Source organism: Rhincodon typus, chromosome 12, assembly GCF_021869965.1.
Source record: "Rhincodon typus isolate 14 chromosome 12, sRhiTyp1.1, whole genome shotgun sequence".
NCBI classification, from domain to species: Eukaryota; Metazoa; Chordata; class Chondrichthyes; order Orectolobiformes; family Rhincodontidae; genus Rhincodon; species Rhincodon typus.
The window spans coordinates 28,683,252-28,700,220 of record NC_063343.1 but is presented as its reverse complement, the minus strand read 5'-3'; the positions used below and the strand labels follow the sequence as shown (position 1 = coordinate 28,700,220).

At 41.0% G+C, this 16,969-nt stretch overlaps 1 protein-coding gene across 1 annotated transcript in view; it reads right to left on the bottom strand.

Moving 5' to 3' along the window:
- LOC109916551 (complexin-2) overlaps positions 1-15,954 on the bottom strand; it is a 178,592-nt gene extending 162,638 nt beyond the window's left edge. The window contains exons 1-2 of the mRNA XM_048603693.1: positions 15,840-15,954; positions 15,560-15,676 (exon numbers count right to left, since the gene is read on the bottom strand). Coding sequence (XP_048459650.1) covers positions 15,560-15,590 — 31 coding nt within the window. The 5' untranslated portion in view covers positions 15,591-15,676; positions 15,840-15,954. The remainder of the gene's footprint in view (positions 1-15,559; positions 15,677-15,839) is intronic.
- Between the last annotated feature and the right edge of the window lie 1,015 nt (positions 15,955-16,969).

Below are 16,969 nucleotides of genomic sequence, written 5' to 3'. Positions count from 1 at the left end.
ACGATATGACATTCTGTCCCTTTCATTTTTGGGTAACAATCAATGCCACCACTGACCAGCCCCAATCCTATTTTCTCCCGTACCTTTGATTTTATAATTTTCCATGCAACTGAACTCACCGACCCGCTACAATTTTGTTTAAAACCCTATCTACAACCTTACTTAGCCCTACCAAGCTATAGGACTGGGCTCAGAGAGGTGGGGAGATGAAGTTTTGATTCAAAGAGGTGCATGGGAATGTGTGGAAGCTCAGTACTGACGAACTTGACAGGGAGTGGCGGAACATGGAAGTTTGACGGGCCCTTGACTACCAGATTGAGCCTGTGCCTCACTTTTTTTTTAATTTGTTCACTGGCAGTATGTAGACATCGCTGGCTGGCCAGCATTTATTGCCTGTCCCTAGCTGCCCATAAGAAGATGGTGGTGAGCTGCCTTCTTGAACCGCTGCAGTCCACATGCAATAGGTTGACCCATAATGCCCTTAGCAGGATTTGACACAGCGACAGTAAAAAAATGGGGATATATTTCCAAGTCAGGATGGTGAGTGGCTTGGTGGGCAACTTGCAGGTGGTGGTGTTCCCATATATCTGCTGCCCTTGTCCTTCTAGATGGAAGTGGTCTTGGGTTTGGAAGGAGCTGTCCAAGAATCTTTGGTGAATTTCTGCAGTGCATCTTGTAGATAGTACATACTGCTGCTACTGAGAGTCGATGGTGGAGGGAAGTGGATGCTTGTGGATCTGGCGCCAATCTAGTGGGCTGCTTTGTTCTAGATACAGTCAAGCTTCTTTAGTGTTGTTGGAGCAGCAGTCATCCAGGCAGGTGGGGAGTATTCCATCACACTCCTGACTGTGCCTTGCAGATGATGGACAGGCTTTGGGGAGTCAGGAGGTGTGTTACTCGCCACAGTATTCATAGCCTCTGACCTGCTCTTGAAGCCACTGTGTGTATGTGTTAAGTTCAACTGAACTGCTGGTCAATTGTAATCCCCAGGATGTTCATAGTGGGGGATTCAATGATGATAATATAACTGAACATCAAGAATCAGTGGTTAGATTGTCTCTTATTGGACATGGTCATTGCCTAGCATTTGTGTCATAGAGTCTTAGAGTCCTACAACACAGAGACAGGCCCTTAGGCCCAAACTGGTCCATGACGACCAAAATGTCCATCCCCACTAACCCAATTTCCCTGCACTTGGCCCATATCTTTCTAAACAGTTCCTTTCCACGCATTTGTCCAAAGGCCTTTTAAATATTGTTAATGTTCCCGCCTCAACCACTTCCGCTGGCAGCTCATTCCATATGCCTACCACCCTCTGTGTAAAAAAGTTGCCCATCAGGTTCCCATTTATTCTTTCCCCTTTTACCTTAAACTGATGCCCTCTAGTCCTCGATTCCCCAACCCTGGGAAAAAGACTGAGTGCATTCACCCTGTCTGTGCCACTCATGTTCTTATACTCTTCTATACGAACCCCCCTCAGTCATCTACGCTCTAAAGAAAAAATGTCCTAGCTTGTCCAACTTCTCCCTGTAACTCAGTCCCTTGAGTCCTGGCCACATCCTTGTAAATTTCTTCTGCACTCTTTCCAGTTAATAATGTCCTTCCTATAGCACGGTGACCAAAACTGAACACAATACCCCAAGTGCAGCCTCACCAACGTCCTGTACAACTGCAACATAACTTGCCAACTTCTGTACTCAATGCCCTGACTGATGAAGGCAAGTGTGCCAAAAGCCTTCTTCATTGCCCTGTCTACCTGTGACTCTACTTTGCGAGAACCGTGCATCTAAAGGTCCCTCTGTTCCACTACACTCCTTAAGCCCCTACTATTCACCATGAAACTTATGCAACATCTCACGCTTATCTATATTAAACTCCATTTGCCATTTCTCAGCCCACTTCCCCAGCTGATCAAGATCCTGCTGCAATTTCTGATAACCTTCCTTACTGTCTATGATACTGCCTATTTTAGTGTCATCTGCAAACTTATTAATCATGCCTTGTATATTCTCATCAAAATCATTGATATAGATAACAAACAGCATCGACCCCTGAGGTATACCACTAGTCACAGGCCTCCTGTCCGACAAGCAGTCTTCCACTATTACCCTCTGCTTCCTACCATCAAGCCAATTATGTATCCAATTTGCCACCTCTCCCTGGATGCCATGCGATCTAACCTTCCAAAGCAGGCTGCCATGTGGAACCTTATCAAAGGCCTTACTGAAATCCATACAGACTACGTATACCGCTCTGCCCTCATCAACCTTCCTGGTCACTTCATCAAAGAACTCTAACAAATTTGTGAGGCATGATCCCCCATGCACGAAGCCATGCTGACTATTCCTAATCAAACCCTGTCTTTCCCAATATCTTATCCCTGAGAATCTCCGCAAGTAACTTACCTAGAACAGATGTTACGTTTACTGGTCTATAGTTCCCAGGTTTTTCTTTGCAGTCCTTCTTGAATAAGGGCACAACATTCACTACCCTCCAGAGATAGTAGGAACTGCAGATGCTGGAGAATCTGAGATAACAAGGTGTAGACCTGGATGAACACAGCAGGCCAAGCAGCATCAGAGGAGCAGAAAGGCTGACGTTTCGGGCCTAAACCCTTCTTCAGAAGTGATTCACTACCCTCCAGTCTTTCGCGACCTCATCTGGGTGGCAAAAATGTTACTTACCACTAGTTAGCCCAAGCCTGAGTATTGTCCAGACCTGGTTGCATTTGAACATGGACTGCTTTAGTATCTGAGGAGTCACGAATGGTGCTGAATATTGTGTAATTACCAGCGAACGTCCCCACTTCTGACGTTAGGATGGGGGTGGGGGTCATTGATGAACGCATAAAGATGGTAGGGACTAGGTCACTACCCTGAGGAATCCTACAGAGATGTCTTGGAGCCGAGACGACTGACCTCCAACAACTACAATCACCTTCCTATGTGCCAGATAAGACTCCAACCAGGGGAGAGTTTGCACCACCTATTGATGGTGGTGACTTGGGGTTGGGATACCTATTGATTCCAATTTTGCTAAGGCTCCTTGATGCCACACTTGGCCTTGATGTCAAGATCTGTCACTCTCGCCTCACCTCTGGACTTCAAATGCAACCTGTGTTGCCTTCTAAAACTTTGCAAATCATAAATGCGCCATGGTAATGGAAAATGACTGTGATCCCATCCAGAAAATCATTATCATCTCATTATTTAATATATGTCTGCCTGTCCTGTCTTCCTGATAAATACAAAAACAAATAATTACTTTATGTTTCTGCCATCTCTCTACCGTAACCATTGGTATTATCCCATTGATCCCTTAATGGTCCTAATCCCATTGCAGCCTTTGTTTTTTCTTTATTTGTACCTGTAAAATATTTTACAATTTTGATTAATGTCCCTTGATAATTTAATTTCATCTTTGTCTCCCTAGTGATTGTTTCTATTTCTCTCTTAATCTCTTCATATTCTCTAGAAAGAAACCAACGGGTAAAAACACTAGGTAATGACAAGGCCTCTGCAGTAGTGGAAGAGTACATATAAAATACATAAAAGAAGCAGCCATACTACAATGCTGTTTTAGACTTTACATTTAAAATTGCCTTATTAAGACGCTTGGTGAAATACATTCATTTAGTGAGTGGAACTAAAACTGAAATTATATGAGCAAACAACACCTTGGTTGAACACTTTGATGAGCCAGTCGCTTGGTAGTCTAGAACTTGAGTATTGCTGAAAGAAAGAGAGATATGCTATCAAATCCGTTCTCTTGAACTCATCAGGACGGACATAAGTGAAACAATTTTTAAAGGAAACAACAATCTCTACTGAATGATAAACAGGTTGCTGTTTGTTTGGGAAGTGGATCTCAATTATTTAAAATAATATCCTGGAGAATACACCAGAGAACAATTATTCATTTAGCTTTCGTTTGATTGAAAAAGAGACAATACTTCAAGAAAGAATTTGAGATTAATATTATTACACTTCTGCCAACAAGGAGACCACAGCATCATTTTAAGCAGCAGGATATCATTACAGTGTCAAAAGTTTACACTGCCAGTATCCATCACAAATGTTGATGCTGAAATTTATAATGATATTATGAAAGGTAAGGCAGAGTATATGACTTATAAATGCAATTGATTACATATCTGCATCCTGATCTAAATATATTGATACATCTTAATCCAATTACTGTTTGACCTGCTTCAGATGATAACTGCATTGCTACAGATGATTGACTTGTGTCTTAAAACCTGCCTTACCTGTTTGGAAAGTGCTGTGACTATGCTCTGTCTATTTGTCTTACGCAACGAATATATGGACATCAAACAATTACATACAGTGCAACAACACTTAAATAACTGCAACAAGCATATTAGACCTTGTTTCAGACTTTCAAACAATACATTGCAACAAGGTTCAATTCAGGGAGATGCATACAAATTCAAAACCATCACATATTTCTACTAAATGGAATAGCATTTTCTCCTCAACATCCTCCACTGTTGTATAAATAAATGATAAGAAAATACTTGGGAAAACAATGCATGCAATGTTGAGCTGTATTCAAAGGGACCTAGGTTAGAAATAGAGCTACAGCAGTGAATATATATTTAAAATTCATTGCTAACAATAGTCATTTATTATAGTATCAAATGCAAGTTAGAAGTATTACTTGAAAAATGTGATTAGCAGCACATTTTCCAATATTTGAGTGCATATTAATGATATTGGAAATAAAATACTTAATTTTAACATTTACCCAATTCAAAGAATAAAGCTATAGATATTGAAAGTTTGCTTGTCACTGAAATGCAGTGGAAGCTGAACACAAGGTGAGATTTTGCAACCTGTGGCAAATGATACTAACTATTCACTACATTTACCTTTGACAAAGACTTCTACAGATCTTTGAACTACAACTTGTGATTATTAAATGCCAAAAATACTGCAGCACCAACAAAAAGTGATGTAAGAGCTGTGTGAACGGGTGAAGCAATGTTGTGTTTTTAACCAATTACTTTGAAATCTTCCTGACAATGCAAGGTCTAAACCAGAAATTTAAGTGAAAATCGTTAATTCAAAACCAAGACACATATAGAATGCAAAATAAAGAGAGGCAGAAAAATGTGATTGAGAAATAACAAACAGGAAGAAAAATTTTCTAAAATGTCTTTATTTGCAAAACACAAACAATAATAAAATCTGTAGGGATGTTTTGTGAAAGTTGACTTTCTGTGCCAGTAATGTTCATCATCCTGAGTTCTTTTCCTGAAAGGTGGTCCTTGTGATAATTCACCACACAGCAGCTGATATAATTCCACAGGGGCCAGTATACCATCACCAAGTCACACTTTATTTGCAAATAGACTCTGACCAGTTAGCTAAGAACCAGTCCCGAGAGTGAGGAGAATCCCTGAGCCTCCTGTTTATATCTGTCAGCCGGGGCTCCCTGATTGGCCCAGGTTAACAGCCCCAATCAAGCAACTCATAATCAGTGATATCGACCTGGCCAACCTCATTCCAATCACTGAAGCAGCTAAATGCTATGCTTTCTTAATGAGTTAAGACAAGAAGGCAGGCCTCAAATGGAATGGGGATCAAGCTCCATGCTACTGGTAACACTCTAATCCGCACACTAGCCATCTAGCCAACATCACCCCATGCCCTTGGCTTATTTGTCAAAATACTTTTCAATGACATTGAAATATATTCATCAGCTACACATTGGTTTGAATAGGGAATCGGAATTATATTGCAATTTAATTCAAATATGTTAGTTTTTTTGTTTACTTTGTTATCTATAGAAGATTTTGGCAAGATTATCACAGAACTACAATACGTGCTAAAACAGTTTTCATCTTCTACCGCGAACTGCTCCCTCTAGACTGTAGCTCCTCATCCTTGCTACTAATAACTAGCACCTCAGCTATCCACAGCAACATAGGGGGCTGCTGCCCTTCCAAAAAGGTCATCCTAGGAAAACCCTAAAGCTTTCTATAGGTATATCAGGAATAAAAGAATGACTAGAGTAAGATTGGGGCCGGTCAAGGACAGTAGTGGGAAGTTGTGCGTGGAGTCCAAAGAGATAGGAGAGGTGCTAAATGAATATTTTTCGTCAGTATTCACACAGGAAAAAGACAATGTAGTCGAGGAGAATACTGAGATACAGTCTATTAGACTAGACGGGATTGAGGTTCATCAGGAGGAGGTGTTAGCAATTCTGGAAGGTGTGAAAATAGATAAGTCCCCTGGGCCGGATGGGATTTATCCTAGGATTCTCTGGGAAGCTAGAGAGGAGATTGCAGAGCCTTTGGCTTTGATCTTTATGTCGTCATTGTCTTCAGGAATAGTGCCAGAAGACTGGAGACTAGCAAATGTTGTCCCCTTGTTCAAGAAGGGGAGTAGAGACAACCCTGGTAATTATAGACCAGTGAGCCTTACTTCGGTTGTGGGTAAAGTATTGGAAAGGATTATAAGAGATAGGATTTATAATCATCGAGAAAGGAATAATTTGATTAGGGATAGTCAACACGGTTTTGTGAAGGGTAGGTCGTGCCTCACAAACCTTATTGAATTCTTTGAGAAGGTGACCAAACAGGTGGATGAGGGTAAAGCGGTTGATGTGGTGTATATGGATTTCAGTAAAGCGTTTGATAAGGTTCCCCATGGTAGGCTATTGCAGAAAATACGGAGGCATGGGATTGAGGGTGATTTAGCGGTTTGGATCAGAAATTGGCTAACTGTAAGAACACAGAGGGTGGTGGTTGATGGGAAATGTTCATCCTGGAGTTCAGTTACTAGTGGTGTACCTCAAGGATCTGTTTTGGGGCCACTGCTGTTTGTCATTTTTATAAATGACCTGGATGAGGGCGTAGAAGGATGGGTTAGTAAATTTGCGGATGACACCAAAGTCGGTGGAGTTGTGGATAGTGCGAAAGGATGTTGCAGGTTACAGAGGGACATAGATAAGCTGCAGAGCTGGGCTGAGAGGTGGCAAATGGAGTTTAATGCGGAAAAGTGTGAGGTGATTCACTTTGGAAGGAGTAACAGGAATACAGAGCACTGGGCTAATGGTAAGATTCTTGGTAGTGTGGATGAGCAGAAAGATCTCAGTGTCCATGTGCATAGATCACTGAAAGTTGCCACCCAGGTTGATAGCGTTGTTAAGAAGGCGTACAGTATGTTAGGTTTTATTGGTAGAGGGATTGAGTTTCGGAGCCATGAGGTCATGTTGCAGCTGTACAAAACTCTGGTGCGGCCGCACTTGGAGTATTGCGTACAGTTCTGGTCACCGCATTATAGGAAGGATGTGGAAGCATTGGAAAGGGTGCAGAGGAGATTTACCAGGATGTTGCCTGGTATGGAGGGAAGGTCTTATGAGGAAAGGCTGAGGGTCTTGAGGCTGTTTTCGCTAGAGAGAAGAAGGTTAAGAGGTGACTTGATAGAGACATACAAGATGATCAGAGGATGAGATAGGGTGGACAGTGGGAGCCTTTTTCCTCGGATGGTGATGGCTAGCACGAGGGGACATAGCTTTAAATTGAGGGGTGATAGATATAGGACAGATGTCAGAGGTAGGTTCTTTACTCAGAGAGTAGTAAGGGCGTGGAATGCCCTGCCTGCAAAAATAGTAGACTCGCCAACTCTAAGGGCATTTAAATGGTCACTGGATAAACATATGGATGATAATGGAATAGTTTAGGTTAGATGGGCTTCAGATTGGTTCCACAGGTCGGCGCAACATCGAGGGCCGAAGGGCCTGTACTGCGCTGTTATGTTCTATGTTCTATGTTCCCAGGCCCCAGGGTATTTGCCTCCACTTCACCTATGTACGGATACTCATACAAAATTTAAGAAATCACTCTAGATGCACTTGCGCTCCATTTGCTTTTAAAAGTAATGATTTTCTGCCACTTTAAGAGCCATTAGAATGGGATGCTCACCAATGCAATGCAGTTCACCTCTTCTGCCATTGCGGTGCACAGAACAGCCATGACCTCTTGGGACAGGTGTAATCTTCAGTGATTTAACTAATCCAACATCTACAGGTAGCTTATCTGTTGTCTGCCAACCATTGTTACTGGGCAACCTTGTCTGAGTGTCAGTCTCTGTGCCTGGTCCCCTTTGTGCCTCTCCGTCATTTCACCTCTTCTTCTCCCCCACAATCCACCTCCCCTCCTCCTACCTCCCAACCATGCCACACCACCATGCTGACCAAGTGCTGCAAGCAAAATCACTGTCAATGATCTCAGTTGGCTTCTGATTTCAGATTGCTTGCTTACAGATTGCAAGAGGAGTTTCCACTGAATCACCATTGGCTCCTGGTGAAATCATAGAATAGAATCCCTACAGCGTGGGAACAGGCCATTCGGCCCAACAAATCCACACCACCCCTCTGAAGAGCATCTCACCCAGACCCATTCCCCTGCCCTGCATTTCGCATGTCTACCCACCTAACCTAAACATCCCTGGGCATTATGGGAAATTTAGCATTGCCAATCCACCTACCCTGCACATCCTTGGACTGTGGGAGGAAACCAGGGCACCCGCAAGAAACTGGAGCAGCCGGAGGAAATCCACGCAGACACATGGAGAATGTGCAAACTCCACACAGACAGTTGCCTGAGGCTGGAATCGAACCCGGCTCCCTGGCACTGTGAGGCAGCAGTGCTAACCACTGTGTCACCGTGCTGCCCCAAAATATGTGTTCAGCATAATGACATCAGGGGCCTAATCCAATATCAAGTTCGGTGATTTTACCAGCCCACACCACCACATCAACTGTATCACTGGCTCTTATTCTTTATCACCATCCAATTTGCAAAGGTAAAATTCTAGCCAAAGTGTCTAGAATTGTTAAAATCATTCAGAGTCATTCAGTAGTTGCATTAGTGCACACTTGTCAGTTTCTTAGTAAGTTAAATAGAAAACAGTTTTTGGTGCCTTGCACTCAACAAAAACTTACTTTAAGCACCTCTTCAAGGCCCCCCATGGTGACCATTCAATCTGGGAGCGTGACCAGTTCTGTCAGCAGGGGTCATTTTCCAGTACAACACTTTTAAACTACTGCAAGTTGCACTCTAGGTGTTTTTATTAAAATTCAACACGTTTCTACACTTACTTGGTTGATTTTGAGTGAATTTCACCAAAAAGGTCAATCTTGTGAAAAACCCTTCCCTAAATCCAGAATATTGTTTTCCTTTATATGGTACTTCCATCAAACACAGCTTTGAAAGAAGATCACAGAATTGACCAAGGATTATTAGAACAACAATTTTCATAAGAAGGAGATGTTGGTATGGATATTTATATCATCTTATTGATAAAAATTGAACGAGCAGCCTAAGGATTAAATATTCATATTGCAGCAATTTCATGTATTTGCAAATTACACTAAATTGACAGTTTGTGCTACTTTGGGAAAGTGAGTCTATTTAACAGAATCATGTATCCTGAAAAGGTTCAAGCCTGTAAAATACAACATGCTTCTAAAACCTTCATCCCACAACCTTACAACTCATTCACTCTCCTGCAAATATACACTGAAACTGGGCACACACTCAGGCTGCAACTTCCAGTAGAAAACATTTCCACACTCACATCTTGCAAGTGCTTCACACATTAAGCCAAGGAATGTAATCATCAGTTTTCTGTTTCTGAACGTTACCTTAGCTGATATTACTGTGGAAACTAGGAACAGGGTAAAGGGTTATCAGCTGGGGCAGTTTTGACCTTGGCAGCCATGGCTACGGTGTCTCTGCGTTGTAATGTGCTGCAGGGGGTAAAGCTCCACAGCTAGCTCCCTGCTGACGGTTGAAAATCTGTGGCAATTACCCTTAGTAATTGGCATGTAGATGTGTCAAGATGTGCAAAAATGGTTTAGTGCTTGATGTCACTGATATGCCTCCTTTGACTCTGTACCAAACTAACCATTTGAGGCTGCTTAAAAACCTTAACTAAAGAAAGTAAAAGTATTGCACCTTTTTTTCTCAAAATTTGGAAAAATCCCTGTTAAAATTCAACCACTAATCAACTAAAAATTATGCAAAGTCTATTCCCTTAAGAGCTCCCTATTATAAGAAATTTGTTTCTATACCAATGGTAGTGAAAGAGAAAAAGAGCAGAACAAGAGCATGTCTTATTGATGAAACATCTGAATGTTTAATGAAACCAATGTATAAACTGAACATTACCTTAGCTGACAGATGGCAAATAATAAAGGCACTACAGAATTTCTAAATAATGACTATCACCAATCAGAGATAGTATAACCACTTCACCTTGAAATTCGATGATATTATGAGGGTTACATGCTCCTACAATCAACAATCTGGGGACACTGAATTGGTCTGAAATTCAATGGGGCCATCCACATAAATTATATAATTAGAAGAACAAGTCAGGGGCTGTGCATTCAGCAGTGACTGACTCAACTGCCAACTTCACAAAACCTTCCTACCGTCTTTCTGGAATGTGATCGAACAGTATCATCTGGATGAATTCAAATCCAAAAGCTTTCAAGAAGTTGAACCACATCAAAGGCAAAGCAACCCTTACTTAATCAGAGCCCCATTCACAACTTTAAACAATAACTATACAAGCAGTGTACAGCAGTGGCAGCAGTGTATACCATTTATAAGATGCAGTAAAGCAAATTGCCAGTGCTCCTTCACCAGCACCTTCCAAATCAGTGATTTCTAATATGTCTCAGGCAGCAAGCAGATTAGAAAACCAGCATCGGCAAGTTTCCTCCAAACTGCAGACCATCCTGATTTGAAACTCCATTGCCATTTCTTCATCATTGTTGAGTGAAGGTCCTCCAACTCCCTTCTACAACAGCATTGAGAAAGTACCATCACCACACTTCAGTGATTCAATGATTACCACCACCTCCTCAAGTGCAATTAGTGATCAGCAATTAATTCTGGCTTTGTCAGAAACATCCACGCTCATAAATTTAAACGTACAATGAATCGTTAAGACAGGTTGTGTCTGTATTCCTCTGTTAGTTGTATTTTTGGTTTGTACTGCTCTATCAGGGGGAAATGCTGAGCGGACGACACATACTTTCCCAGGGGGTCAGAATGGAAAATCAGTGTGGGAGCCACCTACTTTTTGTGTAGTACATAACACAAGAAGAGAAGGTAACAATTAAATGTAGTGAGACACAGAGAGGCAAATGGAAATCATATCTATTAATTAAATGTGAAGAACAATTTTAAACATCCTGGAGAAGAGATAGCAATAGTATATCAATGTGCTGGAGGAGAATAGGTTCATGTCTACAATTTGCTCTATGCTTTTAGATTGGGCAACTTGCTACAGGAAGAAAGTACATGGGTATTGTTTTTGTTCAGCAAGGAGGAACATTTAACAATGTATCGCTAAAAAGACTCCCTTGCTTCCTGAATGAAACACATCAAGAGGTTAGCTCTGACATACCATGGTGGATTCAGTTCAACCAGCGATTCAACATTTTGTATATTTCACGAAGGTGCCTACCAAAAACACTCCTCAGTCATTCCTTATTAAATATAAAAACAAGTCACAGTGAGGTCTAAAAGAGCCATCAAAGAAGGGAACAGAATTATGTTTTATTTCTAGAGGGATAGATTTGAGGTGAAAAGCAGTAACATTCTGTGAGACTTGTATAGAACCTTGTTTGGCCTACACTTGGAGAACTATGAATTATTCATGTATTCATATTATAAAAATGATACAGAGGCACTGGTGAAGTTGCCAAAATGATTTACAAAGATGGTAACAATACTATGGAGCGATGCCTATCAGAAAGACTAGACAGGGTGGATAATTTTTATTGCAAAAACTCAAGACTAAGGATTGGGACCTTGAAAAACATGAAAAACAAATTATAGGGCAGACAAAGACATGATGATTGCACTTTAAACAAAAACCAGAACCAATGTTCATAAATATAAAACAGCTACTAACAAATATGATAAAGAATTCAAGAGAATATTCTTCATGCAGATATGTAAAACTGTGTAACATGCTACAATAGGAGTAGTTGCTAAATACAGCTCAGATACATTTTAAGGAAAGTTAGATTTGGAGATGAGGTACAAAGGAATAAAAGCATGTTGATGGGATTCGATGAAGAAGTGTAAACAATGGGTCATGTGGAACACAAACGCTAGCATAGATCTACCGGCTGTGAATGATCTATTTCTGTGCTTGAAATATTATGTAATACATTTAAACTTGATCATTATGAACTCAGGAATTACCTTCTCTGTTGAGGTGGACATCTCATTTCTGAACTAAACTGTATCACAGAAATTAATGGAGATGTAATTGCTAAGTTTATAAAATCTATTAGTTGTTAATATTGGAGTAATGTATAAAAATGTGCATGTGCACACTTTGGTAGGAAGAACAGAAAAGTAGCTTACTATTTAAATGCAGTGAGATTGCAGAATTGGGTGGTACAGGTGGATCTAGGTGTCCTGATACATGAATCACAAAATATCAAGATGAAGGTACAGGAAGTGATTAAGAAGGCAATAGAAATGTTTAGCTTTATTTCAAAGGAATGGAATATAAAGTAGTGAATATCGACTGCTGTGATAAAATGCATGGTGAGACCACACCTGGAATATTATCAATACTTTTGATCTTCTTGTTTGAAAAACAAAAATGCACCAGAAGCACTTCAGATAAAAATTACTCAACTTATTTCTGCAATGAAAAGCTTATCTTATGAAGAACATGTGACCAGATTAGACATGTGCCTGTTGAAGTTTAGAGAAATGAGAAGTGATCTTAATGAAACAAAGAGGATCCTGGGTGGTTTGGATATGGTGGACCCTGGGAAGAGACTAGAACTTGGGACACAGTTTAGGACTGAGATGAAGAATTTTTTTTTCTCTTTCAGAAGCCCATTAATACGTACAATTCTTTTCATAGAGTGTAGTGGAAACTGGATCAGTTAATATATTCAAGGCAATGTTTGATAGATTTTTGATAGATCAGAGAATCAAGGGTGATAGAGGTCAGACAAGGTGGAGTTGCGCTCATAATCAGATCATCCACAATCCTATCAAATGGCACAGCGCAGTTGAAGGGCCAAATGGTTTACTACTGCTCCTGCTTATGTTCCTATGTTCATGCTCTATTAATTCCAACTCTCACCATAACAACTTAATGGTGTCCAGAGCTATCATAGCAGCTATTTTCTCCCGTGACCTATTGTGAAGTTAACATTTGTCAAAAAAAATACTTTCTATTCCAAATCTGGAAGACGTGATGTATTATGTTTTAACTAGGCAGACGTTTTAGACATCTGTACAGCTTTATGAAACATCCAGGTACGACGGAGCGAAAGCCCTTGTGGTGGAGGGCTTTGGGTTTGTACCTTCTAAGTCTGCTATGCTCACCATGTCATAACTTGTTAATTTGAACAAATTAATATGAACTGATTCCACCATCACCATCAAAAAAAGTTTTTTTTCCATAAACTGACCACTCTCACTGAAATATCGCTTTCAGCAGATTCACTTGAAACTTTCTGTCCTTTAAGTGCAGCCAATGTTCAATACTTCTATGGTTCTGGACAAGTTGAAATATTATCTACTTTCACATCCTAAAAATAACAATCCCATCACCTTGCAACATTCTCTTTAGTTTAATGCAATGGTACATGGTCATATTCTCTTTTATGATCTTTTGGTTCTGTCTTACGTGTGATCTTGTGTCATGTAATTTTCTGTGACATCAATGGAACAATCAGAAGTAATTGGAAGCTGAAGGCAAATGTAACTTCCTGTATAAATCCTACAGCTTCAGACTACATTCACTTTACCTTGTTTCCAAGTTGACCTTTGCAACATTTCTGGAGATAAGTGTGTAGATTATACAAAAAATAATCAATGAAACCCCTACAAATACATTATTTAAAAATTCTTTTTATAGTATCAGTGTCGTGGGGTCTGAGGAGTCGGTTGATAGCAGGTCAAAATGCGTGAGCAGAACATTGTCAGAAAGTGGCAAACCTCAAGATGCTACTCCGTATAAAATAATTAGTTCCGATGTGTGCTGTTTACCTTAATGTCAATGCAAAGGTAAATAGTGAATCCAGTAACAAACGGGAACTTCAAAATATTCCTTTGTAAAGGGTTATTACATTGGTAGAGCGTTTGAAAAACAATGTATCCTCACTTTCAAATTTAGAAGAGTATTTGCGATAATGATCCCTACTCCCGGACTTTCTTTGCTTTCTGAGGATACACGTTTGTTCCGCGCTACATGTAATTGACCACGCTTAACGCAAGGCTTCAATCCGTGGTGGATGAAACCTCAGACTGACAAAACGCCAAAACACCTGTTTATAAACACAGTTTTATTTGTTTCTCGTGTGGAAAATCAAACAAAAAAATACCATGAAGTAGACATGTTGTAAGTGAAGCTGAGAGGAATTAAAAACATTCAAAGCGATTAGAACCAGCCCAATATATACATGCATTTACAGTGCTGGATAGCCTGTGAGATTTCTTGTGCCAACAACATTGAACTTTGCGGTCCCTAGGATCCCAGCAGAAAGCTGTAGCCGCGCAGCTGTCTGATGAACAGTCTTTTTTAATCTTTATTCCGCACCCAAAATGCCATCAGCAATAAAACATCGCCAACGCCCCAGAGCTCTTCCCCACCCACCCGGCTATTGATTGAACATATTGTTCTGTACGTTCTGTACCCAACATATGCTTCCTCAAAATAAAAAAAAGAAAGACTTGTCTTGATCAGTGTCTAATTCTCGAGGAAGTGTCTACTACTGAATCTGGTAAAATACACCACATTCTGTAAAATAAAACAGACATTAAAAAAATAGGCCTGTTCTTGGTGATCAGGAAGCAGAGTTTCTTTCACACCCTGTACCATAACAGATGCTTTCTGCAACAAATTGTCAAGCCGTTCCCCCGGATCCACAAGCGAGTATTTTGTTTTGGCAGACAACGAGTCAGCTGCAGTAAACAAAAAATCACCTTCTGCTTAGCTTTGTTTGGATGGGTTTGCAACTATTTGCGAGGCGATTTTTAAACTTCAGGCACACTTCAGCAAAGACTTCAGTTGCATGAGCTCTCTATTCCTTCAGCCCCCACCCCCAAAAATGGCTACAGATAAACTACAATGTTCCTTGTGAAGCGTGTGCCTGGTTTGTGAACATCATTATCTCTACGCCAGTCACACAGCCTCTCAGGGACACAGGTTTATTACCGACACTAATCCCTCAGCGCCCCAGCTGCTCGATCTTCCAGCATCATTTAACCTTTTCACCGATTTTCAGCGTACCGTGTGACCTTGAGCAAACAGCACATCTCTCAAAGATCCTCAGCCCCAGACATGCCCTGTCTGTTTATTTTTCAACAGAATTGTGAGTTACGTTAAGAATGAGGTCGGAGCGAGCAGCAGCGACAGCGAAAACTGGCAGCAAAGACGGTCCGTGTAAAATCAGAACGGACCTTTCCCTAAAACGTTCTTCCGCGTTTGGTTAGCAACATACACTTGTCTAAACAGTCATGACTGGCTCTACTCACCACCCAGCGCTTGCTTCATAACGAAATCCATGATGCTGAACTAATTGTCTTCACTAGTGATTTAAGGAAATTTCATTCAGCTCTCCTGTTGAACTGCTCAAAAAAGCGTCGTCAGACCTGCAAACAAGATACAAGCAAAATAGATAAATGTGCTGGGAATTGGCTCAGTTCTCTCACTCGCGCTTTTGTCAGAAGTAAGTTCAACACATTGCCTGGTGCATTTATATTGCTGAGTATACGCTCATGCTCATTAAACCCAAATATTACGGGAGGTGTGTACCGTTGCCTTGGTCTCTGTGAAATGGGATCTGCGGCGGCGACTCCTTTTTCACTTTTTTTTGGATTGTACAATAACTAAAGGCGTGTCTCTAAGTTCCGGACGCGAAAGGCACCGACCTTCCAGGGGAAACATGCCTCCCTCTACTGGTGGAGGCGCATTATGCAGTTCTCGCCCGTCAATGTTCAATTACAGAGTCGCTTGTGGACTTGTCACTTTGGAAGCCGCAGTTATATATACACAAGATCTATGTTTGCTTCACAATGCCTTCCAAAATACTGCAGTCGATCGGTGATCTCCCGTAATGTCGTTTACTTCTAACACAAAAGCAAGATGCTGCGCATGCTGGAAACCTGGAATTAAAACAGCAAAATGTTGCAAATACCCCGGAGGTATTCGGCATCGAGTTCTGCGCCTTGACTCCGCTTCACAGTACACGGGCACCGCCTGACCTGTCTAGCATAATCGGTTTTAATGTCAGTTACTTGTTGATAGCGACTTTATTCTTCACGAAATTGAGTAGTTCTTAACATGAGTACAGCTGGACTGTTGTCCCTTTTGTAAACAATGTAGAAGTTATTGCAAAGTATGAAGCATCACTAGACAGAAATTTAAATAAACGTGTAATTATTTCATACGGTTTGACTCAAAGCCTTATACAGTTTCCGGGTGAAGTTATGTTGGTACGACAGTATTTTACTAATAAAGGAGTTTTTTTTTGTTCTGAAGGTGGATCCGGCACAGAGATGACCAGTCCCTGCATTAATAGAATTATGGGCAGTGCAGTTCACAAATGTAGCTCCTGTTATGTTCTCGTCAATATATCGCACTTTTCTTCCTCACTGAAATTCAGTGTGAATGCGAATAAGTAAACTTTTTAATATGAAACCCAACAAGTGGACCAGACTGATTAAACACAGCGCCGGTTACAAGTGATCGTAAAGCATAAAGATTCGCCTTGTCATTTCAAGTGTTACACTTCGCAAAACTGCGCCTGCCAACTTTCTAACTCCGTCAGTATACATTGGGAGAGATAGTAGGAACTGCAGATGCTGGAGAATCCGAGACAACAAGGTGCAGGGCTGGATGAACACAGCAGGCCAAGCAGCATCATAGGAGCAGAGAGGCTGACG